Source organism: Balearica regulorum, chromosome 8, assembly GCF_011004875.1.
Source record: "Balearica regulorum gibbericeps isolate bBalReg1 chromosome 8, bBalReg1.pri, whole genome shotgun sequence".
In the NCBI taxonomy this organism is placed as follows: domain Eukaryota; kingdom Metazoa; phylum Chordata; class Aves; order Gruiformes; family Gruidae; genus Balearica; species Balearica regulorum.
In genome coordinates this window covers 5,461,410-5,486,783 of record NC_046191.1, presented here as the reverse complement: position 1 = coordinate 5,486,783, position 25,374 = coordinate 5,461,410, and the positions used below count along the sequence as shown (strand labels likewise).

Below are 25,374 nucleotides of genomic sequence, written 5' to 3'. Positions count from 1 at the left end.
CCACAGCGGAGAATAGCCTGAACACAGGGGCAACTGTTGGGCAACTGCCTGCCGCCGCGAGTCGCGGGGAGCCAGAAGTCAGCCTTTACATATCTGGGATGCCTAAGTTAGCTTACAAAAATAAAGTAAATTTTGACTGAACGCTTTATTTACTCTTTTTGAATGTTTTTTTGGAAAGAAATGAGTCAAGTTTTCCACTATTTTATATCTTTAACCTGGTAAGAGTGACGGTACGTACTTGTCTCAACACTTTTGTGAAGACCAAAACCAGTTCATATTTATATGGTTTGCATTTTAAAGAGCAAATCTTTTGGGGAAATCTTGCAATTCCAGCACCTAAAACAGACAGTAATGAGATGGAGCAACTAAACTACACAATTTTTTTTTCACGCAAATGCAGCAATGTTACAGCTATTTCAGAGCTGACTAGTGAGGTACTCCAAACATTGAGAGATCCCGAAAATAACTAATGTTGAGATAATCAGTGAAGATATGCTCTAATTAGCAGACAAAAAAAAAGGAAATTTTTAACAGTGTAAGTGTAAAAAAAAAAAAACCCCAACTTTATTTACATTCACATCAGCTCTCCACAGCTGACCAACGTAGACTCTCACGGATGCGGGAAGCGCAAAGGAGACCTTCAGGGATGCAGGGATGCTCCGGGGGTGAGCAGCTCTTGGGGCAGTCAGCACCGTCTGTCTCAAAAAAAAAAAAAAAGTTTCACAGCAATGGGCACCCGGGCAATAGGAGGTTCATTTGTATCAATTATGCATGAGCATGTAAGGAAATGATATTGCAGCAGGGAATTTAAGGGCGTGTTTTGGCAAGGCGACGCACACTGAGCGGCCCATGTTTGCAGCAGATGTGAATTAATATGGCATAACTGAAAGCAGTCAAGAATCTCCAATTTATACAAGTCATGACTGGATAAATTTTTTTTTTTAGCTGCAGTTGGACTGGAAACCTGTATAACAGCAGAACAGCAGGCTAAAACTGGAAATACTTATTCAATATTTAATACTGGCTGCTTACATTAACCTTCCCCTGCCTTCAGAAGTTTTAAGTACATTTCTTCAGATCTCAGATATCTATACACAGGAAGGAGAAGAAAATATGCATCATAATAAATAAAATCTGAGTTTACCTGAAGTTCAAATGCTCCACTAGAACATATCCATCTGAAAGAAGGAGGGGGGGGGGGAAGTAAATTAGTAAACTCCTGAGCAAATAAGGTCGTAGTGGCTAAGCACAAAGAACCTGCTGTTGCCCCTCAAAACCGGATTGAAAAGTGACCACCTGTGCCAGAGACTTCCTGCAAACTTACATCTGCCCTCCGAATTGCGGCAAATCACGGCGTTGCCCTCCGTGACATCGATAACATCCAGCTGTTCTCCAGCTGTGACCGGGAGATCAACTCTCCTCTTACTGGCGACTGAGCACTCGGCAGTGGCTGTGTTGATGACATTGATCTCCTTATCATACTGAGGGAAGAAATAAAAGCAGGAATTAATTCTAGACTCACGTGTGATGTCTTTAAGGGCAGTGGAGAGGGAAGGAGACAAGAGCTCTCAGGATGGGTTGTGAAGCTTTGTTTGGGGCTGAAGAGGGGGGAAAAAATCCCAGCAACACCCCTGATAGGGATCCCAGGTTAGGGGAGAAGGCAGCAGGTCAGTTGGACATCTCTCCCAGCATAGATAGGGACCAACAACTTTCCACCATGCATGTCTTAAGCATGACACATAGCTGCTCTCCTCCTCTGACACAGATAATACTTTAAAAAGAGATATGTACCATAAATGTTTCTCTAAAAAACTTCTCTTCTTTTCCCATCTTCTTGCTTTTTTCTGCATTGCTGTTCTTGACTTTGAAGATATTTCTGCATCAAGAGAGACACACACACACATACAGTTCTGAGCTCCTTTTAAATAAGCCCTGGCGCATCGGGAAATGCAACTTGGAGCCTAACTCCAGTCTTGTCGGCGGTGAACTCTTGGAAGGGCAAAGCAAGCTGTTCACATATTGCTGTTTTTTCATGAAAGGATGAATATGCAACTCGAATCTGCTGGTGAGCATGACTCGAGCTATTTTGTATCTCCATTTGGGTAACTGTTTTCTCTGTAAGCAGCGTGGGAACAAACAAACTCTCTATCAAGTGTTTCAAATCAGTCGTGTCTTTATAGAAGTCAACGATTCTCTTTTGCTCCAGCAATTTGTCTCCTTCTGGTTTTATTTATATTCAAACATAGAGGGTCCCTAGATAGCTCTCATCCTGAGTCATTTATGGAAGTGGGGCTTGACACAGCTCTGCAGATTTTTGTTGCTTTTTTAGCACATGGAGGAGAAAGTCACCCAAAAAATATTTGTATGGCACTGTAAAGTGAAAAACAAGCTCTTATAACTGGCTCAAGAGGAGCAATGGCCATTCATGCCAGGGCATTCCCTGGGTATGGAGATGCCACTCTTTCTGGTTTGCACATGAAATTCCAGCTGTGACATTTGTTTTAAAGCTAAGACAGGGAAAAACAAGCAAACAAACGAGCAAAAACACTTGCGATGATAAATTATTCACCTTTGGCTAACTTTTACGCACTTAAAACTAAGAGGAGAGGAAACAAGAGCTGAAATTAGGGACTTTTAAGCAGTGAAGAGATTCTTCCTTGGCAGTCTCAGCCTGCAGGAACTGCGATCTCTAAGGAACGGATGAAATCGCATCAGCTTCCTGATAGTCAATAAAATTATGTGCGTGAGTTTGTGCAACACAACAAGTGGTGTTTGAGCAACCCCATGCAGGAACTCTGTGGTGAGAGCCTAGAAAATATATCTGTGCTTTGCATTTTCTTGAAGTCCCAGGTCATGAAAAAGCTCATTGCAATGCACATTTTTCTGATCTAAAAGGGAAACGAAATAGCTTACTTCCATGTGAATTTTCACAGCACCCATAACACGCAGTTTTATTTTTGCTTTTATGCACAAATGGCACAGCAAGAGGCAATGCGATAAACCCAGCTGGAAGGAGAAGAACCAAGAAATCAATGCTTTAAAATAAGGGCAAGAGGAACATACAGACAATTACTACACTGTGTACAGGTCTTCTAAACACCATGCTCTTGTTAAAATAGCAATAGCTGATCCAGAGAGATTAAATATTTAATTAAGCACTACTAAAGAAGGGGACTGAGCACAGCAGAAAAGTAGCCAAATATATAGCAAGTAACAACTTTTTGTCTCAGCTAAGTGGGAAGACACGATACTACTTCAGGATGAGACCCTCAGGGTATCCCCCGCTTGCATACGACTCAGATCCAAGAGTTTGTTCTGCCCTCAAGATATTTTCTGCAAAGTTTCCTGAAAGCTGGGTTCACAGGGAAAGGACCCTGGAGAAGCAGCCAAACACAAAATGTTGGCGCAATCAGGGGCATCCCGCTCCTGTAAACGACTCAAGAGATGCACGTACAAGGTTAGACAACACGGGAAAACACAGAATGGAAATCAAGACCTTTCCACATCACCGCTGCTTTTCCTTTGGTCCTTATCGTCTTTCGCCATCAGAAATTTCGGCATCCAGGTTTTGTACTTGTCATCCTTCTCTCTGAGAGGAGGGGAAAGAGCCACACAGAAATTCAAGTTTTTTCCAGCTGTCTCCCCTCCCCAAACCTGTGTGCCTACAAAGTTGTGATTTTTCTCTCTGTCTCCCCCACAACCACCACTGAAATGCAAACACTTGCTGCGATTTATATCAGCACACGCTGCAGCCACAGTCATCTGGCAGCAAGACATCGAGACATGCTGTTCCTATTAAAAGTAATTTTAGGAGCTTGCCAGGACGGGGCTGATTATCGGGTCTGGGAGCTGGAGCTTTCCTTCCTTAGGAAAACTACCTGAATTTTCACATGTTTCAGGGAGCAGCTCTCTCCGTTTCACGTCTCTGGCACTAACTAACTACGTAACATAGAAGAAACATTTTGTGGGATGCTCCTTGCCAAATTCAACACACAGGGAGAGGGCACTGGGACTGTCTCCAGAGGACTGAGTCCTGACCAGCTCATGACCCTCAGTGGCTTGCAGTACCACAGGCTCCCCAGGGCACAGGTTCGTGCCAAGGGGAACATCTCCATGGCCCAAGGCCAGCCTCAGGAGAGGGCACCTTGCTCACCTCGGCACTCTCTGCCCCACCTCGACATCATCGTACACCATGTCCTCCTGGGAAACAGCCTCTGTCAACCAAAATGTAGCAGAGAAATGTATTAGATGTTATTCTGAGCCTGGTACTCAAAGTGCCATATTGCAGAAGAAAATGGGGGCTGCTGCTAGTCATTCAACCCAAAGGGGTCAAGGCAATGCAAGAGGAAGATCCTTGGAATTCCAAAACCCATCCAAAACTCCAGCACAAGGCAGGATGCTTGGGTTTGTTAGTTGGGTTTGTGAGCAGTTTTCTCGATGGGTTTCACCACTCAGCTCCAGGGATAGAGCGGGAGCAACAGCAAAGCCCCAGCTACAAATTGCGGCCAGCCCAGGCAGGCTTTCCATCCCAAGGGCACGAGTACATTCGCCCCAGCACCTTCTCAAGGCTTGATTAGCTGGGACAGTTTTTGTGTCCACCCCCAGTTACACAAGGCATGAACTTGTCCCTCCAACAGGCAGCATAATAAGTAGTTCTACAGAGCTGCCAGGGCACAGTTGGCTGTTGAACACCACCACCAGCCTGGAAGCAGTGGCTCAGTGTGGACTGCTTCACATGTTCCATTCTAAACGTATTCAGATCTTCAGGAGGAATGCTCCTCTTCAAAGAGAAAACATCCAAAAATGAGCAAAAAACCCACCCACAAGTGAAGCACAAATCTCTATCCAGTCTTCGAACTTAATGCTGCCACATTACGTGATTTTCAGAAAGGCAGGATGCATAAAGTTGATTTTCCATTGAGCAATACATTTGCCTCTTCGTACACACACACAGATCCCCAAGAGTCAGATACATATATCTTACCTAAATTTGGTGCCGAAATGGAAAATAATCTGCAGATAGAAAGAGGCTTTTAGAAACAACTGTGCACATCAGCATTGCCCAAAAAGCCACGAGCACCAACAAATTAGCAGGACTTGCTGCTGAAGTGATGGAGGCAGGTCTTGGTGCATGGGCTCTGCAACACCAACCACATTTGCCAGAATTACATCCCTTGCTAAATAAGCATCTTCATCCTCTGGCAGCAACGAGCCCTGTGTTTATCAAGGAAGTTATGAAAGGTCTACACTGTATCCAAAGAACAGTCCAAAATGGCAAAAGCACCCTCCTCCTGCCCACCCCTACACCCCCTTCCAATAGCTAGAGGGTTGATGGACAGTTGGCAAATGTGGTCAGTAGTAATTCTCTCCTTGTAGTCTGCCAATATCACGGGTTGCTCAGGAATTTAAATGTAACAATGACTGTGGATATTGAAGATGCTTGTGGGAGCTTTAAGCGTTCTATGTGACAGGAGAATGGCACGACACCTCATGGCTCCTTCCTTATGATGATGTTTAGCAGTAAGGAGGACCCACGACATGGCAGAGCACCTAGTGTGAAAAGGTTTTTAAGTAAAACAAACCTTCCTCATATAAAAGAGGAAAAGGGTTAATCTGGAATTTCCCAATAAATAGGAAAAAGTAGCATTTTCCTGGCCTTCAGGCACTGTGCACAGGGTGAGGCACACACTGGCAGCGGTGGAGGATGGGTTCTGCAGGCAGTTACTATGCCCTTGAGGAAAAGGCAGTTTCCATGAAACCTTAACCAGGGTTTTGGATATTAAAGTAAGAGTTCCTGAAAGGGCACTATAGGAAGTTATACAATATGGTCTATCCTAATTTGTTAGACTACAGATTCAATAGTAAACTTCTTCAGCAGATGTTGTTGCCAGCTTGACCATAAATGGTACTTGGAACAAAAAAACCCTCAACCTTTAAGAGCCACATCAGCAAGCCTTTGTCTAATCCTGGCCCACTGGTCTAGGCAACAGGCATCACATTTCTAGGTTCCCTCGTGTACCTGCATCATGCTGAGGTATCAGAAGGGTACCAAAGGCAGCAGAAAGCCAACGAAACTTGGACGCTGCTGTAGGACCAGCTCCTGTAGATTCCTGGTGCCAGAGACTTTGGAGAAGCTGCACAGATGGACCATTGGCCACGTGAGTTGATAGAAGCACTTTTGGCATAACTTTCCCAGTAAAGCTGTATTCCTTACTCCTAGACTTCCTCTTCTTAAACTATTGCAAATATGAATGCTCGGGTTTGGAGGGGGAAGGAGTTGGAAAACCAACATTTTCTTACCTTAAGTTTTCCTTGAACCTAGTATTCTTCAGCTTCAGCTTTTCTATCTTAAACAAGTTTCCAAATCTCTTTTGTTTGTCTGTTCTGTCCAAAAGAGAAACAGATTTTAAATTAAAGAGCCACTAGGCGTTGAACTATGTGAGAGTTGCAATACTTGTAGTCCCAGAGATCCTGCAGCAGGTAAAGGAAGGTCAGCAGACCTTAGACCTCAGGTCAGCTGTAGGCTTTAAGCCTTAACAGCATCATGCGGATGAATGATGGATTCAACGGGATAGGCACCAACACAGCAAAAGGTGCTTAATTATAAAGTCAAAGCTCAAATCCTTGCTTAGCTTTAAACTTTTCTGTGTTAATTGAAGTTTTATTCCTCCGACCCAACAACTACGGAATGATCCAGGTTTGTTTGGAGTAAAAATTCCTGATGAAATGGACAAAAATTCCCCAGAAGCATGCAGTGCACATCAAAGGAGAACATCAGGACCATCTGTCTGTGCCACTCTTCATCACACTTTTCCATCGTGTACTCTTGAGAAGGATGTTCTACTGCACACGCTTCTCTCTGAAGGTTATGGGGGGGTTGCAAAGCTACACACCGATTTTCTAATAAAGCATCTGCGAACAACCAAGATCCTCGCATGGAGGACATTACCCAAACACAAGTACTATTAAAAATACTTCATGTGTATCAGCACACCTAATCCTGCATGTGGGATCTATAGGAAGATTACATAAAGACTGGTTTGGGGATTAAGACACTGACCTCTGAACCCCGTAAATGTGGTCCCAACCCCAGCTTTGCCATGAAATTCCCTTGCAAACCCAGCAAGATGCACAGCTCCTCTGGGAATTAGCAATAGAGTTTGATTTCTGCTGCTCTTCAGCACCCTTTGGCAGAGAGGCACAGAAGAGGCATGGCTACGCTTCCCGGCGGTGGGGCACATGCACGATCAGTCTGGGAGCCAGATGCAGACGCCAGCACACTACACTCTGACCGGAGACGCTCGTGCACCTCCACCACACAACTCCCATGGACTATTTGCAGAGAAATGACATTTTCACTTTTTAATGAGTGCCCAGCCACCTCCAGGGTTTCAGGTTTCCCCTCTCCGACACACACAGGCTCTACGTCCACACGTAAGCTAGACTTGAATCCAGATGCAAGCCAGTACAAGTCTCACATCCATAAGGAAAAAGCAGATGTACAACAACACCTTATTATTCCTCCCACACTGCTCCTTAGAAGAGAGCCAGCAGATGCACTCGAAGCAATTGTGTGCAGCATCCCCAGTCCTTATGCCATTCCCAAAGGCTGTCTCTATTTCTTACAAAAGGATGCAGGAAATCTTTTCCTGCGTGAGGGTAGGGAACCACACAAAGCTAGTAAGTAAAAACATGACTAACTTCATGTTTCACCTCTTAATCCATTTGGGAAGCTCAGGCAACTTATAAACCTGAGGCTGCAAAACTCATTGCATTTATAACACACCCTGTGGAAGCAAATATCTTGAGAAGCTATATAAAAAAGAGCAGGTTGCAATTTAGTTACAGCATGTCGGCTGCAGGCATTAGCTCACAGCCTGGGCTCCTTTCAGCTTTCCAGCCTTCTGTGATCTGAAATACGACCATTTTGTTCCTTTTTTGTGGGGACAATGTCCCCATTTGTCTCTCAAGCATTGTCTCTTTTGGCATGCACACACAAAAAGTTCCATTTAGCTACAGCTGAGCAACACTTTTGATCAAGGGAAGGGTAGTGAGACTGTCCTGTGTGTTTTATGCAAGCAGAGGTCTGTGAGGGGTGTACTTCCAAGGGATGGAGAGTCCTACAAGCTCCATACGTGTCAGCCAAAGGGGAAAGAGGGAGGAAGAGGAGGAAGAAACCTACCCATACAACAACTTTTCTGCAGCTGCATTAGGAAAAACAAGGCTTCCAGACAGTACCTGACGCGTGAGATCAAGGAATTATGGTCAGTATTTCAAAATACAGGCTAAGAAATTGCAACTTACTCTGGTTTTGCTGGATTATCACCTTCAATCTCAACATCTTCATATGTTTCTTCGTAGCTGCTTCCTGAAACTTAAACCCAAGGCGTGCCATTATCACAAACCACATTCAGTAGCGATGAGGTGAGGTTTGCTGGACAAATTGCACCCAGGCTGTTACATTTTACTCTTACAGAGGCTTCACGGTTGCTCAGATGAATTCCATGCTAGACATGTGTATTGCTCCCCACTGGTTTTAATGGGAATTCAGAGCAACCAGGCCAGAAGGAGACACTATAGATGTCAAAAGTTAAATGAAGCTATTCACATCATCTCCACATCCAGCCCAAATTAAAAGCAGCTCCCGATCGAGCTTCCCCATGTGCTGCACTTACTGCTGGCTGAAGCAAACGGACTTGAGGCGTCTGAGGCTTGGCTGCTAAAAGACAGAAATATTGTATGGAGATGTGCTGCAGCATAGGTTTTAAAAGACATTTCATAGATACAGCGATTGTGAAGAGCCCTAGTCCATACTCACAGTCTATCTTGCATTTCTTCAATGTCATCATATATATCTTCTGGTGCCTGCAGAGACTGCCATGTGTTTTGATTCAAGGCTGTTCTTTCTACATCTGGCTTTGGAGCACCAACATACACGTAGCTCACTGGAAACGAGAAAGGACCTCTGCTTTAGGAGCTTTTCCGAGGAACTTTTCTCGGGGCAAGGACAACTGTCGAGGATAGTAGCTGATGCCACAACAAATAAGAGCTTACAGTCATACTTTTCATTCCAGGAGACCAGGAAAGTCTCTGCTCTGAGACACTTTGAGAAAGAAAAGCAAAGAATTTTAAAAGAATTTAAGTTTTATAATATTTAACTTTAAAATATTTTAAAGGTTCAAAATATTTTAGGTTTAAAAAAATTAAAACGTCCATCCATATTCTCAGTTGTGGCAGCTCTGACCCAAATCCTCCTCACCAGAAAACATCCCGAGTGACTATTCATGGATGTTCGCAGAGGTGATTGAAGGAAGGGCTTGGCATGGTCGGTAGAGATGCTAAGATCCAAGTAACAGGCCAGGCCATTGGGAATACACCTGTGAATCAACATCTCAGAAAGGAGACAAGGAGGGAGAGTATCTCAGAGATGTATTTCGCCAAGCATGACAATTGCACCTCATGAGGTTAGAAAAAGATTATTACTGGAGGACTCTGTTAAGTGGCAATATTAAATCCTTAAAACTGATTTAAGAGAGTTGGAATAACATAGAAATGCAGCCACACAAATAAAAGCAGATAGTGTTTCTAAATGAACACAGGTGCATGCAGTAGGTCTCACCAGAAACATGCACCACCACAATATGGTCTGGTTAATGAGCACCATTTCTGCAAAACATTCAAACCCCCATGAAGAAAAAAAGGATGAGGGCGGGGAGGGGGGTGACCAAACAGTTCTCCTAATCAGCCTCTCTGGTGAAGCAATAGCAGGAGGCTCACCATGAGTACTTTTTAAAAAAAATTCCCAGCAGAAATTACCTCCAGCTGTTCAAAGGTCAAGCAAACCAACAAAATTTCTTACAAAAACAGACACCAACCAAATCAGAAAAATATTATGAAGTGATTTAAAATTAAAAAAACCAAACCAAACATAGGACCACACCAATAACAACAACCACAGCCACAGTCAATTTACACTTTTTACTTCACACTCCTGGTCTGTCCGCACAGCTCAACAGAGCTACTTTTCTCCCTTTCATATTTGAAATGCTGCTGTATCACTCTAACGGCTTGCAGAGGCAGGAGTAAGCCTTTTCGGAATACAGCCCATGCCCACTTATACTTGAAGTTGCAAAATAACACGTACAGAGGAGATGTGACTGGGTTTAATTGTGCAGGGAAGGTGCATATCACCAGCTCCAGATGCTATCTCAGAACATCGTGACAGAAGGAACCCAAAGTCAGAAAAAGGCTCACTGGAACTACTGAGAAGATGGAGCAAGGAGCCATCATCCATCCTAATAAGGGACAGGGAGAGACTTCAGGCTCTCATCCTGCTCACGTGTGTTTCTACCACAAGTCTCAGCCAAACCCTTTTCTGAGACTCAATAAATTATGAGAAGCCAAGGAGATGGATTTCAGCTCTCTCGGATAAGGGCAATCTGCTAGAAAAACAAACACCTCAGTTTGAGTTACGCAGATGGTTAACCAGCTTAGGAAGCTATTTGCAAAGCCAAAATAAATGATTCAGACCAGAATACAAATGCGCATGCAACCTTTTGCCCTGGTTTAACTAAATTGGTTCAAGAGTTGCATCCAAATTTAACATTATTTCCCATATGGAAGAGACATTTGGGCAACAGATGGGACTGAGGATTGAGGAAACACTCAACAGCGCAATGAGATACTCACAGAACTCCGCTCTGTCTTTTGCCAGCCCTTGTGGGGTAGGATGCTTTGTAGTCTGGGTACTGGTCACATCCTGCTTCACTTGTGGTACCTTCATCCCACCTCTACCATCTTCCTTGGTTTGGCTATTGCGACATACATATTCATTTTCACCTGTCTGAGATCAGAGCATTTGGTTTGGTCAATAGAGTCTTTAGAAACAGCTTTCCAATATAAGTTAACATAACTTACATATATACGTCTATAAGAATGTGAGTTATCTTTCGGTGGACTTAAAACAGTTTCACGCCCTTTTCCATCAGGGATTTCTGGTAGGCATAGGTGCTGCTTGGCAGCACTACCTGCCTTTTAGGCAGCAGCAGCTGAACAATGGGCAGGCAGAAGAGAAGGCAGAAAAAACCCAGGTGATTAAGGATCCTCCCTCCTAAAGAGAGGGAGGATAGAAGGAGAAGAGACATCCTACAGTAACTATTAAAAATAGTCTCAAGGATACAATACCTTGAAAAGTTTCTTTGCTTCCTGTTTCTCTCTTTCAAGACTTGGTTTTTCCTCTTTTTCATCCTCTATTATAGCTCTTCCAAGACAGAAAATTTCAGAAATGAGAGACATCTCAGAACAGAGGCACTTTAGCAAAGTCACAGACAGACAAATTGCTTTATGTCTGTGCCCAAATAAGCAACTCATTTTCGGTTTGAATGATATAGATGCCAAAAAGACCTCCAGGACTAAAAGGGCAAATCCAAATCTAAAGGCCACTGGTTACTTGGGGTAGTAGCAACCACTCTTGGAAAAGAGACAGACTTAGATGATTGTTCTCTAGTAGAAGGAAAGGACAAGCTAGATCCATTTGCCAGTGGTGGTACCTGGCTTACGAGACGTGCCTCTCACCATACCGTATTGCAATTTAGGGAAGAAGATGCAGCCACAGGAGGCAGAACATGATCCCTTTTTTCCAGCATCACAACATTTCCCATTGAAGTGACCCCCTTTTATCACATGATTCTTAATCCCCATTGAAAAAACAGTCTTCAGCCAGTGACAGTAATTAAACACTGCAAGGAGTTTGAAATGTGACATTTATAGGATGAAATTCAGTGTGGACCTTGCCTTACCACACAGCTTTGGACCTGGAACCAGGTGTCCCAGTTTCCTTCGCATCTCTCCCTTCTTATACTGAAAGAGTTCAGGTTTCAGTAGGAAAAGACAATGTATTTTATTGTGTACCAGAGAGAAGAAAATTTGCCCTCCAGATATGCTTTGGATTGAAAACAATCTCAGAAACCATGCGTGCTGACACAGAAGAGCATCATCGTCTGCATTGTACTGGTCATGAAATATATGAAATTTCTTTCTATTTACTGAGTGTTACAATATTCTAACCCTAACCTGGGTTAGTTGTGGGGTTGGAAGAAGCTTGAAAGAAAGGAAAGGAAATTACCTGGATTTGGCAGAGAGGAAAGTCTTCTGTTTCTAGAATAAAGAAGAGAAAAGTCTTCAGCCACTGTGCCTTTTTCAGCAGTAAAGCTTTTATGCAAGGCCTCAACTGTCATCTAGTATTTAAATAAATAATTCTTTAGAAAACCCAGAAGCATTTTACATTTGGAATAGTCATCAGACAAGGATATTTCCTCTACTTTGCAGGACAGGGGATACACATATTGACAAACTATATAGGGACGATATAAGAGTCCAAGCGATCAGGTCAGTGAAGCTACTGGTCAGAATGAAAGCAATTACAGGTTGGAGAGTTTACCGTAGATGAGGAAGTTTTTTTTAATAAATAAAGATTTTTCCAACCTACCATAAAATAAGACCAGAGCCAAGCCAGACAACCTCTCTGCAAATCATGCACAGATAAGCGCATTTGGAAACCTGTGCTGTTTCCTGGACAATTTGACTGCTTTGCAAGTCAGGACTTGAAAGTGGAGTTTGACATTTTCCACGGAGTAGTTTCCCCTCTTTTAGCAGAGCTGGAACTGATACCCAGTACATGATCACCTCCTGGTATGAGATCACTTTTTCTCTCAGCCCACCTACCCACCATGAGCTTGGCCATGCAGCCAAGCAGGGGGCTTCTCTGGGGACAACTGTAGCAATTCCTGCCCTGTGCAACGCACTGTCCTGCCTTCGCTGCAGGATACCTCCACTGCCGAGGTCAACAGCCACCCCCTTTGTAGCCAGGCTAAAATGGAAAGGGTCAGGTCATAGTTTGCAGCAGGAGATATCCCTGCAGCAAGGGATGAAACCCTGTACAGTCGTGCCCACTTATGAGCCGCTCTCACTTATGAGCCAAACCTCAAAGCATGCTACCATGACAAGGAACTTGGATCAATTTTGCCTTTATGCCCTCAAGAGGGATTACCAGCACCAGCTCGTTTTTGGCAGGAACTTCCAGAACAATTCAGGGGAATTTTCAAGAATTCATGATCTTGATACTGGCAGTTCACCTTTACTTGGTCTACCACCAACATTCCTATGATGTTGCCACTTCCTTACATGTTTGCAGAGGAACTCAAGGGAACTGACTGTCCCACAGTGTGTTTGGAAACCTCATTAATCTTTGTGTTCCCTCTGCAATTTCTTATTTTTTTGAGAGTCTTCACAGACAACACACATAAAGAAATATGTAGCAGATAAGAAATACAGATATTAAAAATTTCTAAGATAGGAAAGCATGATATGTATGGTACAGTCAACCCTAAAAGATCAAAATCAACTGTGATGAGACTTACCCTGTGTTCTTCAGGCTCTGCCTTAGGTACTAGAAAAGATATTTTTGAACAGGTATTACTTTTTAGACCGTATTAAAGTCACTGCACTTTAAGTTGCAAAACCAAACTTCAGCCCACATGCTCAGTGTCCAGGCACATATTCACCATGCTATATTCACCGTGTCCTACTGGCCAGGGTCCTTTCATTGGCTATTTAGCATTGCCTTACATTCATCAAGATTGCCTGGCCAGTTTTCATAGCCTTTGGGGCAAACACAAGGGGACTGCGGTGCCCCCCCGCCCCCCCCCCCCCCCCCCCCCCCCCCCCCGAGGAAGTTGCTTGGCTCCTGTTCCCATTGTGGAGAAAACCAAAGCAGAAGGCAGAAACAAACCTCCCAAAAAAGAGGCAACTTTGAAAAATGTAAAAGCAGAGGAGTGGCAACTCTGATAGAGAAAATTATAGTGGGAAGAAGTAGTGATGGAGATGGAAAAGCTCTGTACCCTGAAAAAAAAAAACATTCCCAAGAAGGTGCTGGGGTTTGCTTCACTATCTTCTTTTCTTTTTCTTCTACATGGGTAGTGTCTCATGACTATTATCCACTGCACTTTTACTGTAAGCACCATCTCATTACCAAAATGCTACCTTCTTTTTTGTCTGTGCCCCAAAGTCCTCATACAGTGACAGTGTGCAGAAGGACAATACAGACAGTCATCTTTGGTCACCCCAAGTGGGTCATGGCCTCATGCGCAGCTGCTTTTCCCAGCTTGAAGAAACTATATTATGTTCTTTTTTAAAGGCTTTATCCCAGATAGCATGTAATTCACCTAGCAGTCTCTCCTTGCAAAGTACCTTCAATGACACACAAGGTTGTGGTGTCCCCAGATTGATACAGGTACGTCGGGGTTTCCTCGTAATTATGCTGCTCTTCAAGTTGAGCACTGAGAAAATGAGAGAAAAGAGAGAAGAGATTTTTTTCTGACCCTTTTAGAAGTCTGGAAAAAAAAAAAATTATTCATCTTAAGGACAAGGAATTCAAGCGCTTTGATACTGAGCCTACGAGAAAGCAAAGTGAAATCAGGAACTCCTCGGAGGGAGAGGAGACCTGTGCCAGACAAAGGGCTCGGCTGAGCCCCTCCCCGATTCCACACTCCCACTGCTTTTCCTTTGGGAGGACAGGCTGCGTTTATAGTGCTCAAAGCACGTCAGGGAACTTCATAGTGGGATTATGGGCTTCTGCCTACAGCGATCCCTCAAGTAGAAACAGAACAAAAAAATCCAAGAAAACGGAGTGCAGCATTTTTCAAACCTACCACAGCTACTCAAAAATTAATAACAACTCAGCTGCACTGTTTGGCGTGCTGTTTCTCACTTAAGGAAACAGGGAGGGGGAAACAGAGATATCAGGGGGTACGGGAAAAGGTCCTGCTCCTGAGCTTATCAAGCCACGTGTTCCATGCTGACACAGCAAGTGGCACATGCCAGCCACGGGAGGCAAGGTCCCATGGCCCCAGCACCGCACAGCCTCTAGTACTGGGCTTCCCAGCCCCGTCCCCCTCTCCTCATTCTCCTTTTTCCTTTCCTTCTCTGGAAATTCAAATTGCATTCATTTGGGAACGGGTGTGTAAAGAAATCCAAGCCTTCCCAGAGCACCCAGGCAAAGCCCCGAGGCTTCCCCTCCGCCCATGGCGACAGAGGTTTCGGCAGCTCAGGAGCGTGCCGGGAAGTGGCAAATGCACAAGATGCAGCTTGTAACGCATGCCGGGGTAGGGTGGTGAAAGAGGACCGGGAAGAGTTACAGTGAAAACTTCCTTTTTTTAACAGTAGCTAAATAATAAACCTGAGGGAGGGTTTGGTTTTCCTTGAACCACCCTACTGTCACAACTCAGCATCAACAGAGTAAGGACTAAGTAGCTGTTGCAAACCAGAATGTGAGGAACAAGAAACTCAAGGTGCATTTTAACAGCAGTGAAATCACAGTAAGAAATGACATCTAAAGTGAAGCAGAAGCTTGTGCTAATGCCAAAGGCTGCCCCAGCCCCCTGGTCCCCCCTGCAGCCCCCCAGCACTGGGGCCAGTGCCTGCTGGCTTGCTGGTCCCACAGCATGTTGGGGACACGTAGGTCCCACTGACGGGGACACGCATATGCATAATGCATTAATACCACGAGCAGGTATTTTGTCCCCAGTGCCACCACTTAAGGAAGAGGAGACCAGGAAAAACCCCTGCCCATCGCTTCCCCAGCCCAGCCCTGGGATAAAACAGCACCCAGGGAGCGTGGCTGGACACCAGACAGCCCTTTGTATACACCACAGTGCTACACAGGACCTGAAATACTGCTGGGTTGATGGGTCCCTGCCTAGCATCAGTGAAGGAGGGGTGTTTATCCCCAAACAAGGAATCAGAGTTCATGATTAGTTGGCACAAACAGCTACATCAGGGTCTCTAAGAGACCAGACTTCGTTACAGGTGAGGCTCCCACCTCTGGGCTTCAGGGAGGGCAATTTCTGTCCCAAAGGCCTCACAATTTTGTTTTTATGTTGGAGTTCATTTAATTCATTTCCCCAGTTATCAAACGGTTAATATTTAACAAGTGACTTATTGTAAAGATCGTATCACAAATATTAGAGCAAGATAGTTAATGTTGCGGCAATGTATTACTAGGGCAGCTTCCTTGTGCTGCATGACAGCTTTGGAGCTGGTTATTTTTTGACCAGCTCTCTTCTGACAAGTACAGGTTAAAAGTTAAACAAAACACCAGCCAGTGCTGGCAGGAACACCTCATGAAGTGAAAAGCACAACTTGCCCTGTCGTTAGCTGCAAGAGTTCATTGTTTGGGCACAGAAAGTATTTTAAGAAATCACCTCTTTTTTGCTTTTGGTTCAGCCATTCTGTTTCCCATTTCCCCAGGTGTATGTTCACGCAGCTAAGACAAAACATGTATATGAATATTTTTCTCCACTTTTGCTGTTCTTGTGGCACAGAGCCGGGACCACTACGCAACTGCTCGTGACAAGTCAGAGAGGTAGCAGAAAAGGTCAGGATCCCCTTTGTATACAAAACCAATTGTGTCTGTAAGGTTTTTGAGCCATTTCAGGCATTTGTGGTATCAGAAGCTGAACTGTTTAGCTCAGCTCATGTTCTCCAGTGAGTTTGGACCACCACTCAATAAAAATCTCACTTCAGCATCTGGAGACAGCTGAAGTGCTGGGGACGGGGAGGGAGGGCAAGTAGCTCCTGTACCCCGGCTGTGCTGGCTGCACAAACACGCAGAAGGGCAAGTTCCTCCGCTGCTGGTAAAAAAACCCCAAAAACCCCAACACCTGCTGGTTAAGCCAGGGCTTTGTTTCAGCAACAGTTCTCAAAGGCAGCTTTTTTCTAAAAGCACCAAGCTTGAGTACATGGAAAACAGGGAGGGGAAAAACACGCAGTGGGCAGGTGCAGACAAAGTGTTGGCAGTGTTTTCCCTCCCACCAGCTAGACCAGACCTAATGACACACGGCAGGGCTCTCCATGCTGCTCAAAAAGCCCAGAGGAGAAAATAGGGATGAAGCTTTCTGCTTTCGGAAAAGGTCAGCCCAGCCAACTTTGAGCTTCCCATGCAGGTTCGCACAATCCCCGGAGCCGCAGCAAATCACTGCCTATGGGAGCGGGATGTTCCCTCCAGACTGCACAGGGATGCTTCAGCATCATGGGATGGGGATGCTCCCTTCGCCTAAGAGCCACATGTTACCTGGCCATGCGCTCACCTTTCAGGGGTCAGGTAATCCTCTTCGTCAGCAGCTGCGCACAAAGACACAGAGGATTAGCGTTTGAAGGCAAGACGGCTCTCGTACAGAACAGGGAGGTGTGACGGGGACAGCCCTTCCCTGAGGCGGCACACCGCACACAAAGGCAGGCATGAAATAAGATTGCCAGCAGAAACTGGGGATGTGGATACCTTAATATGCCGTTATTCCATGTTTCCAGGCAACTACCTCAGGCTTTCTAGAGATCAATAATTAAGCAATATTGAGAGAGCATGGAGTTGATGACATACAAATGTAACTAGTTTCCTCCATCAAATTAATATATTTAGAAAAGGCAAGTAGGTTAGACAAGAGTTTCAGTGGAAGCCTCTCTGTTTCCCTCTTATCAAGGCCAGGGCAGACCAATAAGCGCTGGCACAGTAAAGCCAAAGAGAGTTGAGCCAAGCCCTTCCTAGAGAAGCAGCTCCCTTTAAATTCAGCAAAAGTTGTGTCTAAAGATCTGGCTAGAATTAAGCCTGTATCTATAAAGAAACACTATTTAGCAGCTTAATAAGTGGTCCAGAATACTCTATTATGCAACATCAATAGGGTTTTATTATGGGAAACTGAACTTTTGCATTTCTTGATGTTGGAACATTTAACGACGTTGCCCTCTGTTGTATGTAAAACAGAAGGGTGTGTGTGGGGGGGTGGATTAGCAGACCAGTTTCTACCGATTTTATTGTGCCTTCCCACAGCTGTGTGCTGCCGCGTCAAGGCATTTCCCATTGAAGAGGAGTGATAAAGATCAGCTGGCCACGTACGCAGCTGCTGCTGTTTTACAACCAGTGGTAAACTGCTCACAACACGCTGCAGTTGGGAGGAAAGTGGGTTTCTGCATGGGGGGATGGCATCCAACCTGGAAAACCAGATCCCTTTTCCAGATTAAGAGCAATAATCAGTCTCACTGAAACTGTTGGGCTCTTTTTAATGTTTGAGAAACAAGTAACAACATCTTATTTCTGTGCGCTTGGAACCGTGGCCTTAGAGATGTCAATAAACATTGAATTATTATTTGTTTTCTGCAGAACAGGTTTGGGGAGAAAGACTAGAGATCTCTTACTTGTTTCATTTCCTCTGTGGATTGAAGGCACGGCACTTCGGAAAGGACCAAGATCAAACTTTGGGGGTCTTGCAGGCTTTCCAGGGGCTGGACCCAGGGATTCAGCTGAAGGGAGAGGTTTAATTCTTGGCCACTTGCTCCCAGGGCTGTCAGACCATTTTCCTGCTCTGGGCTGGCAGAAGGGAGGCTCCGATTCTGCTCCAGAGAAGCACAAGGACAGCAATTAGCCTTCATTTAAGCAAAAATACATGGAGGATCATTAGTTGCTATGCAGACATTTCTAACCAGCTCTGCTTCCTTCCAATTTCAGCATCCCCGCTACACAGTGGGGCTCTTATCAAGTTACCAGAGTGGAAAAGTAAATGGAAATGTCCATTTTTACAGATTTTTACAAAGTTAACCATGTTGGGGCCTCAGCTCTCGACAGCTCCCTTCCTCTGGATTATAAAATACTAGCCTAATTTTCTGTACCGATAACATTTTAATCTGCCAGGATTTAGTGGCATAGCTGTTTTCCATACACAGTCCAAGTGAGGTAGCTTTCCAGGGTAAACACAGACTTAATCTTTTTGGTATCCCGTCACTCGGCGTGACGTTAGCAAGGGGAACTTTGCAGCATTCGAGTTTCCTAGCACCAGTTTCTGTAAGAAATAGTGCAAGGAGAATATGCTCGCTGAGCTCAAATATGACCTTTTGCAAAGCTGGGAGGGTACAGAAGGGGGAATTCAGGTTTAAGCCATTTTAATTTGAACTAAAGTGTCTTTGCAGAATAGCCAAACCTTTATATGTCTGTGTGGAAACCAAAGAGCAGGGTATAGTCACGTTTACCTTGTAATTGCAAAAGGCCAAAGCAAACCAAAATTAAAGTTACTCCCCTGACCTCACCCTTCATCCTCCTTTCAAAATTTGGGCAATTTCTTATAGTGAATTTTAAAAAAAATACAGTGGAGATGGAGAACCCTCCCCTTACCCAAGCAGCAGTTTGGGGCCAGCTTCTCATCTCCAGGACCTCCAGGGAAGGAAGGGAGCACTCTTGTTTGAGGGTCCCAACTCAGAACAGCTTTTCAGGTGCTGTATCCTGCACTTTCAGAGCACCGATGTACATGTGTGGCCATATGCATATACATATATGTGCTCATTGTTAAGAGTATAGCTTGCTATACCTTTCTGGTGCCGAGGTTGCGCTCCTGGTGTGCGATAACCCGTCTGGCAGAATGCAGTTGTCGCCGCGCTCTCAGCAGCAGCTTCATCAGAGCCCCTGTGTCCCCGGGGAGCCTGGGGAAGAGCCGGCCCGCTGCCGCGCAGAGCATCCTTCTTCTGGGCAGGCAAGTCCAGCGTGGGCTCGCTTCCAGGCAGCCGCATCCCGCTCCTGCCCGACGCAGCTGGAGCACACGTTGCCCTCTGCTCTGGGCAAGGGTGCACGTATAAGTTTGCTGCCCTTTGGGCTGGGAGCATTGCTCTTGCTTTCTCGCTGCAGGATAAAGTGTTTTCCCAGATCTGTAGGGCATGGTGGAAAGGATTTGAAAGTGGAGGGCTCTCTGGAGCTGTTTGGGCTGATCCATGCTGGTCAGTGCAACAGGATGGCAGAGGCTTCTCTGGACGGTTCTTGGGAGATCTCAGTCCTTTCTTCAAGAGGTTGCCTTTGTGCTCTTCGTTGTGCCCCGTTGGCTCCACGTAACCCAGCTTGGCTCGAGGCCACGCCAAGGGGTTGCGTTGGGTGAGCGCAGAGGGTTGGGAGGCAGTATGGGCAGGTCCATCCTTGGGTTTTAGTATTATCACTTCTTTCTTACTCAGGGGCAGAGGGCTGGACACAGCGTTACCTCTAGAGACCGGCTTGGGAGGGATTTCAGCGGGAGGCTTCTTGTGCGGCTGCACCAGCTTGTTGGCCAAGTTGGAGTCATTTTGAAATTTTGCTCGGAGGGTTTTGAAATCAGTCACACCTTCCTGGGAGGGGGAGAGAGGAGAGCACAAAACATCTGGTTTCAGAGGTGGCAACAGGCAATTTATATGATCATGATCACTTCAGAGAGAAAGAGGCCGCAATCTCCACCCTGGTCACCAAGGATATGCAGAGCCTGGTGAAAATTTAAAAGCAGGAGAGGAGAATTAGCTCATTCAAAGGATCCTCCAAAGGCTCACAAATCACTTCTGATAGAGGCAATAGAGCTGATACAGGGGGAAAACACTGGAGCAGAGCACAGAAACACAACCAAGCAGAGCCAGCAGGACCAGCAGAGATGGCTCCTGCTCCCCAACGTCACCCAGTATTGGAGAATCTCCCTCGGGAGGACCTGGCAAGCACTAAAATGAACATTAGAGCTTTGCAGCAGAGGTGCTGTGATACCGTTTATGTACCTTCTGGGTAGAAAAGTTGCATTTAATTTTCAATACAGAAGCACCAGCCAGGAGAGAGGCCAGTGCTGCTCCAGAGATCCCCAGTCCATCCCCTGCCTCCTTTAGAAAACTCCACCATGGGAAGAGAAGCACCAAACATCCTCCTTGGCGGGCTCCAAAAGACCCCCAGGACAAAATCTTCTTCTGTTGTTTCAGCTCAGGGTCTCCATGGCTGTTGGGATGCTGGTCCCCTTGCCGTTCTTCCCACCCCAGGAAGCAGAGGCCATAAAACCGAACGCACAGTACACAATGACAGCAGGAGCATCATCTCCTGGTCTGGGTGATGAATACTGGCTAAGATACTCAATTCCTCTCCCATCAGTTACCAGGCCTCAGGTTATACATGATTTTGAACAAAGAGAGCTAACCACTGACAGTGCAGTTTAAAAAGGCACTTGAAGAATACTTTGTTCCACGTTTTTGTCCCCAGAAATCTCACCGTCCCATGTTGGAGGAAGGGGACCACAATTTTTGCCTGCAATGTTGTGGCTTAAATTCAGCCCTGAACTGAACCAGGGAGAACATACGAAGAAAAATTTATGAGCTACTTAAGTCCTTGAACTGCTCTATAACTTTTTATATGCCATGATTACATTAGGTGCTCTCCTCTGGCAGCTTAGTTCAGTGTGGAGAACTGTAAGGCTCCACGAGAACCTGTCTAATGAGGAAATTGGAAAAAATTATCTAGGACAGAACTTCGTTATTCTGAAAAAAGCCCCAGCCTTAAGTGTTAAGGCAGAACAGATGAATAGCATACTGAGGTTTTATTGCATTTAATTGCACGATTTATTAAACACTGACAATTTCTCTTGAATAACCCCTTTCACTGACTTTATTACTTTCACAGGGTAGTGCATGATGTAAAGAACCAACCCTTGGGGGAGAGGTTTGAATCGCTCCAATTATATTTCATATTAGCGGTCAGCAGCGTGATGCCGTGTAAGCTGCCCAGACAGCCTAATCTAGTGGCGAGCCGATGGGAATGGGAGTTTTCAGAAGCATACGGAGGATGAATCAGATTTTTGGAAAAAAAATAATCCCACATGTACCCGATCCCTCCAGCGATGCCAGACAGGAAATAAAGCAGCGAGGTGCCCTAATGCAATTGCACCGAGCTTTCGCACGTGCTGCAGCAACAGTTGAAGAGTTCAACGCTGTTTACCTCTCCTTACTGATTTTCTTTACTGTAGCACATAGTTCCTCATCAATGCCCTTGGAGACAAAGAAAATAGAAAAGAAAAAGTCCCTGCATGTCTCAATGTGCCACAGGCGAGGCGGATGCCTGTGAAAAAGGGGTTTTGGTCAGGCCTCTCCCTGGCACTGGCTGCGACAGAAACGGCTGTGACAGTCCCTGTCTTGGCACTGCCTTTAATTAAAGAGGGATGGATTCAAGTCTCCCTTTTTCCCCCTCAAGTTGTTATTTCTCTTGCCTTGAAATGGCAGCTTTAAATGATATACCTACTTAATTGGGAGGTTATCTGCGCTTAATGCCCTTCACTAGAAAATAGTTTCCCCCAGCTTGCAGCCCGCTGGGATATCGGTACCGATGCCACGAGCAGACCTGGCGTGGGGGGGACATGTACAGCCCCTGGCCGAGCACGCCGAACCGCCTGGGAGGATGGGGTTAAATTGCACCCACGGCCATCTCCTGCACACCCACACTATCGTCCCCACAGCAAAGCTCCCGCAACTGCAGCTGCCTTGCAGACGGCTGAGCTTAGCATGACCCTGTGAGGTGCAATGAGTTCTCCCGGTCTCTGCGGGGATGATTTTCCATCAGAGCCAGGACCGTTTCAAAACACAGACCCATCCGAGCAACTCTCTGGCTCAACACACACACCTTAAGCTAGCTCAGGGAGCTGCTCAGCCTAAACACAGTGCTGGGGGGGTCACAGGCAAGGTGGGACACCCGTGAAGTCCCTGTCCCAGTGCCCCACCAGCCCTGGGAGGGTTCAGCGCAGCGGGGAGAGGTGCTGCCCTGAAAGTCAGAGCAGTTGACAAGTGGGAAGAGTACACTAATAAATTTAAAGGACTGCCAAAAGCTCACAATGTGTATTACAGCCACATCTGGCCAAATAATTCACTGGGAATAATAATACATTTGGCAAAAGCCCACGCAAGATGAGAGAGGGAGAGAATAAAAAGGAAACAAACTTCCACTGGCCGGAAAGCTACAAGCATTACGGAGTCAGGGGACAGCTAAACCTTCCATATTTTCTCCCTATAAATAAAATGTTCTTCTAACGTTAATATCATTCTAGGAAGCAGAATAAAGCTCGGCTTAAGACTACGATAAGGATACCTTTTAGAAAGAGCAGCAGCTGGAGGTTTGTGCTGATACCAAGGACTAACCCAAAGGAATCTGAGTTGTCATTAATTTTCTGGGGTTGCTTTTCTAAAACGAATTGACACGGGAAGAGAAACCTCACTCAAGACGCGACACGCAGGACAGCCAAGAGGGAGCACTGCATGTTTCCCTCCTGAAATTTTTCTGGTTTCCTCCATTCTTTATCTTGATTCGCAAGGGAGCTCCCCTGGGTAAATGTTTAATCGGCGCTGCCCTCTGCCCAGCAGCGGGGTGGCTGGAGCCGAGCCCAGGCACCCTGGGCACGCTGACGAGAGCGTGCTGCAGATGCCATCTACTCATTAACCCGCCAGCTTCTCCCGGAAAAAAAAAAAATATTAAAATCCACATCTATCTTTCCTTAAATTAAGAGGCAGCAACTGCAGCTCATCTCAGAGCAAGGCAGGAAGAAACCAGGCACCAGGAGCCCCTCAGCCCCTGCTCTGGGACAGAAAACTGTCACTTTGTGATCCCCAGGCAGAGCAGAAGCAGCAATGAGAGCGTGCACCTAACCCTGAGGTTAAACTGCTCCTGGCACTTCACGGAGATAACAGCCCCGAGCTACAAATCAGCAGCAGAAAATCAAGCGGCAAATATTTCACCCGGGCCAGGGGCAGACAGAGCCACCCCTTGCTGCGGTGAGGGTGGAAAGGAGCAGTGCCCCGGCAGTTACCACGTCCATCCCTTCGCTGCTCTGTGCCGGGTCCAGCGGTTCAGCCTCGCAGCATCTTTCCCTGCCTCCGGCCGGTGCCTGCCCCGGGTGCTCCCCGCTCTGTCACCCGTCCCTGCTGCTGCTGCAACACCGGGTGAGGCGGGGCGAGCCCAAAAACACAGCTGGGCCAAGGTATGGGTCTGCCCCCGGGGCGGGGAGAGCCTCACCTGGGCAGGGCTGAGCCTGCGGGAGCACAGCCCTGCCTGTCCATGCTTCCTTGACCTGACTCACGGGTTCCCTGAACCATGAATGTCAACGCCGCAGCAGGCTTTGGATGGGCTAAGAAAGGGAAGAATTGGGTTCAGTTTGGTTTTTGAGGGAAAAAAACGGCACTTCCCTGCAGCATGGGTGCCCCTACAGCACCCATGTCCATACGGGTGGACAGTTCTCAGGTCCCTTCTCGCACCTGGGGAACACGAAGCCAAAGAGAGCAGAGTCCCACCATGCAGGGGCCATGAGCCTCACCCCACCTCTCTGGAGGTCCCCCCATGGGTGACACCCATCCTACTGCATCAGCTCAGCCTGCACCACGCTCTTCCCCAAGCCGAAGCCAGAGACCTCAGAGTGATTAAAACAGACATTTGCCCGGAGGAACCAAGTGTTTTCTTCATCTCTGAGTGGCAGAGCCCAGCAAAAACAGTCGGCCTCGCTGAAGCCCACACATATTCCCTGGTGAAGCAGCTCTTTTCATGGTGAGCTGTTTCTCAGAGTCCTAAGGACAGACCAGTTAAATTAGAGCAAACAAGACTTTTCCCATCACTGGATATTTCTGCCCTGGAGAACAGCCTGAGAAGATCTGTCCAAACATTGAGCCCATGTTTTTACAGAGCACGTCTCCCAGGAAAAGCAAAGCTGGTTAGCTTGGCAAGAAGAGAACCGAGAGCCCCAGGACTTTCTTTTTCCCTCCATAACCGATCAAATATTATTTCATCTTTCTCTGTGGGACCACTTGATGTTTTCCTTTGAGCAGAGAGATGCCTGCTGCACGGAGTGCCGCGGTGCTGGGCGGTATTCAGAGGCAGCTGTCGATAGGGCTTGGGTGGGCAGGGAGCCATTGGCAGCCTGGGCAATACTTACCCATCACAGACTGGTCCTAGTCCCATGTACCAGGACACGACACCTCTCCTATAGACCATTCCCAAAAAGTTGCTTGGAAAAGAAACCCTGCAGCAACAGCATGTCCTGAGGTTAGGGGAAAAGGGAGCGGCAAAGCATGTCTGTGATGTGTAGGATATGGTAACAACCTGTGGGTGTATGATGGTCCTAAATTTCTCTCCACTGATTTTAAGGTGATGGCTGCAATACATGACTTACAGATGGACATTGCCTCTCTGCACATGAGCATTGGGGAAAGTCTTGCCCCAGGCATCCCTAATGCCTTTGGGAGAGGGACCGATGCTCTCCCAGCCTAATCTGACCCTGCTTTCCAGAGACAAGCTTGAGGAGAGCTGAAGAAGAAGGGGAAAAAAAAAAGGGGGGGAAGTGAAAAAAAGAGTCTGAGTTATCGGAGACATGACTTGAAGCACAAGTCTCATTCCTCGCCACATGAAAAGCCCTGCTGCTGCGTGGTGGTCTCAGAGAAGAAAGGGGGGTCCTGCTGAGCCGGGAGTTGGCAGGGAAGTCCCCAAGCTGGGGCTGGAGGCATGATGTGATGAAAATTAATGCTGGCTTTGTGTAC

General features: G+C 46.2%; 1 protein-coding gene across 7 annotated transcripts; it reads right to left on the bottom strand.

Moving 5' to 3' along the window:
- Positions 1 to 156: 156 nt before the first annotated feature.
- FYB2 (FYN binding protein 2) lies at positions 157 to 23,785 on the bottom strand. 7 transcript variants are annotated; one of them, XM_075759306.1, is made up of 21 exons: positions 23,658 to 23,785; positions 19,410 to 20,190; positions 18,247 to 18,441; positions 17,145 to 17,178; positions 14,248 to 14,336; positions 13,419 to 13,447; positions 12,125 to 12,156; positions 11,185 to 11,260; positions 10,690 to 10,843; positions 8,819 to 8,945; positions 8,676 to 8,719; positions 8,305 to 8,374; positions 6,301 to 6,384; positions 4,985 to 5,013; positions 4,154 to 4,214; positions 3,497 to 3,589; positions 1,792 to 1,876; positions 1,325 to 1,481; positions 1,145 to 1,178; positions 573 to 699; positions 157 to 336 (listed from the first exon to the last, which is right to left on the bottom strand). In XM_075759306.1, the coding sequence occupies exons 1-21, from the start codon at positions 23,664 to 23,666 to the stop codon at positions 295 to 297; spliced, it is 2,352 nt and encodes a 783-aa protein (XP_075615421.1). In that variant the 5' UTR covers positions 23,667 to 23,785; the 3' UTR covers positions 157 to 294. The 7 variants fall into 7 exon arrangements, with proteins under 7 accessions (XP_075615421.1, XP_075615427.1, XP_075615422.1 ...); XM_075759312.1 differs by lacking the exons at positions 157 to 336; positions 23,658 to 23,785 and adding an exon at positions 21,803 to 21,925 and having other exon boundaries at positions 429 to 699; positions 8,676 to 8,716; XM_075759307.1 differs by lacking the exon at positions 157 to 336 and having other exon boundaries at positions 430 to 699; positions 8,676 to 8,716.
- Between the last annotated feature and the right edge of the window lie 1,589 nt (positions 23,786 to 25,374).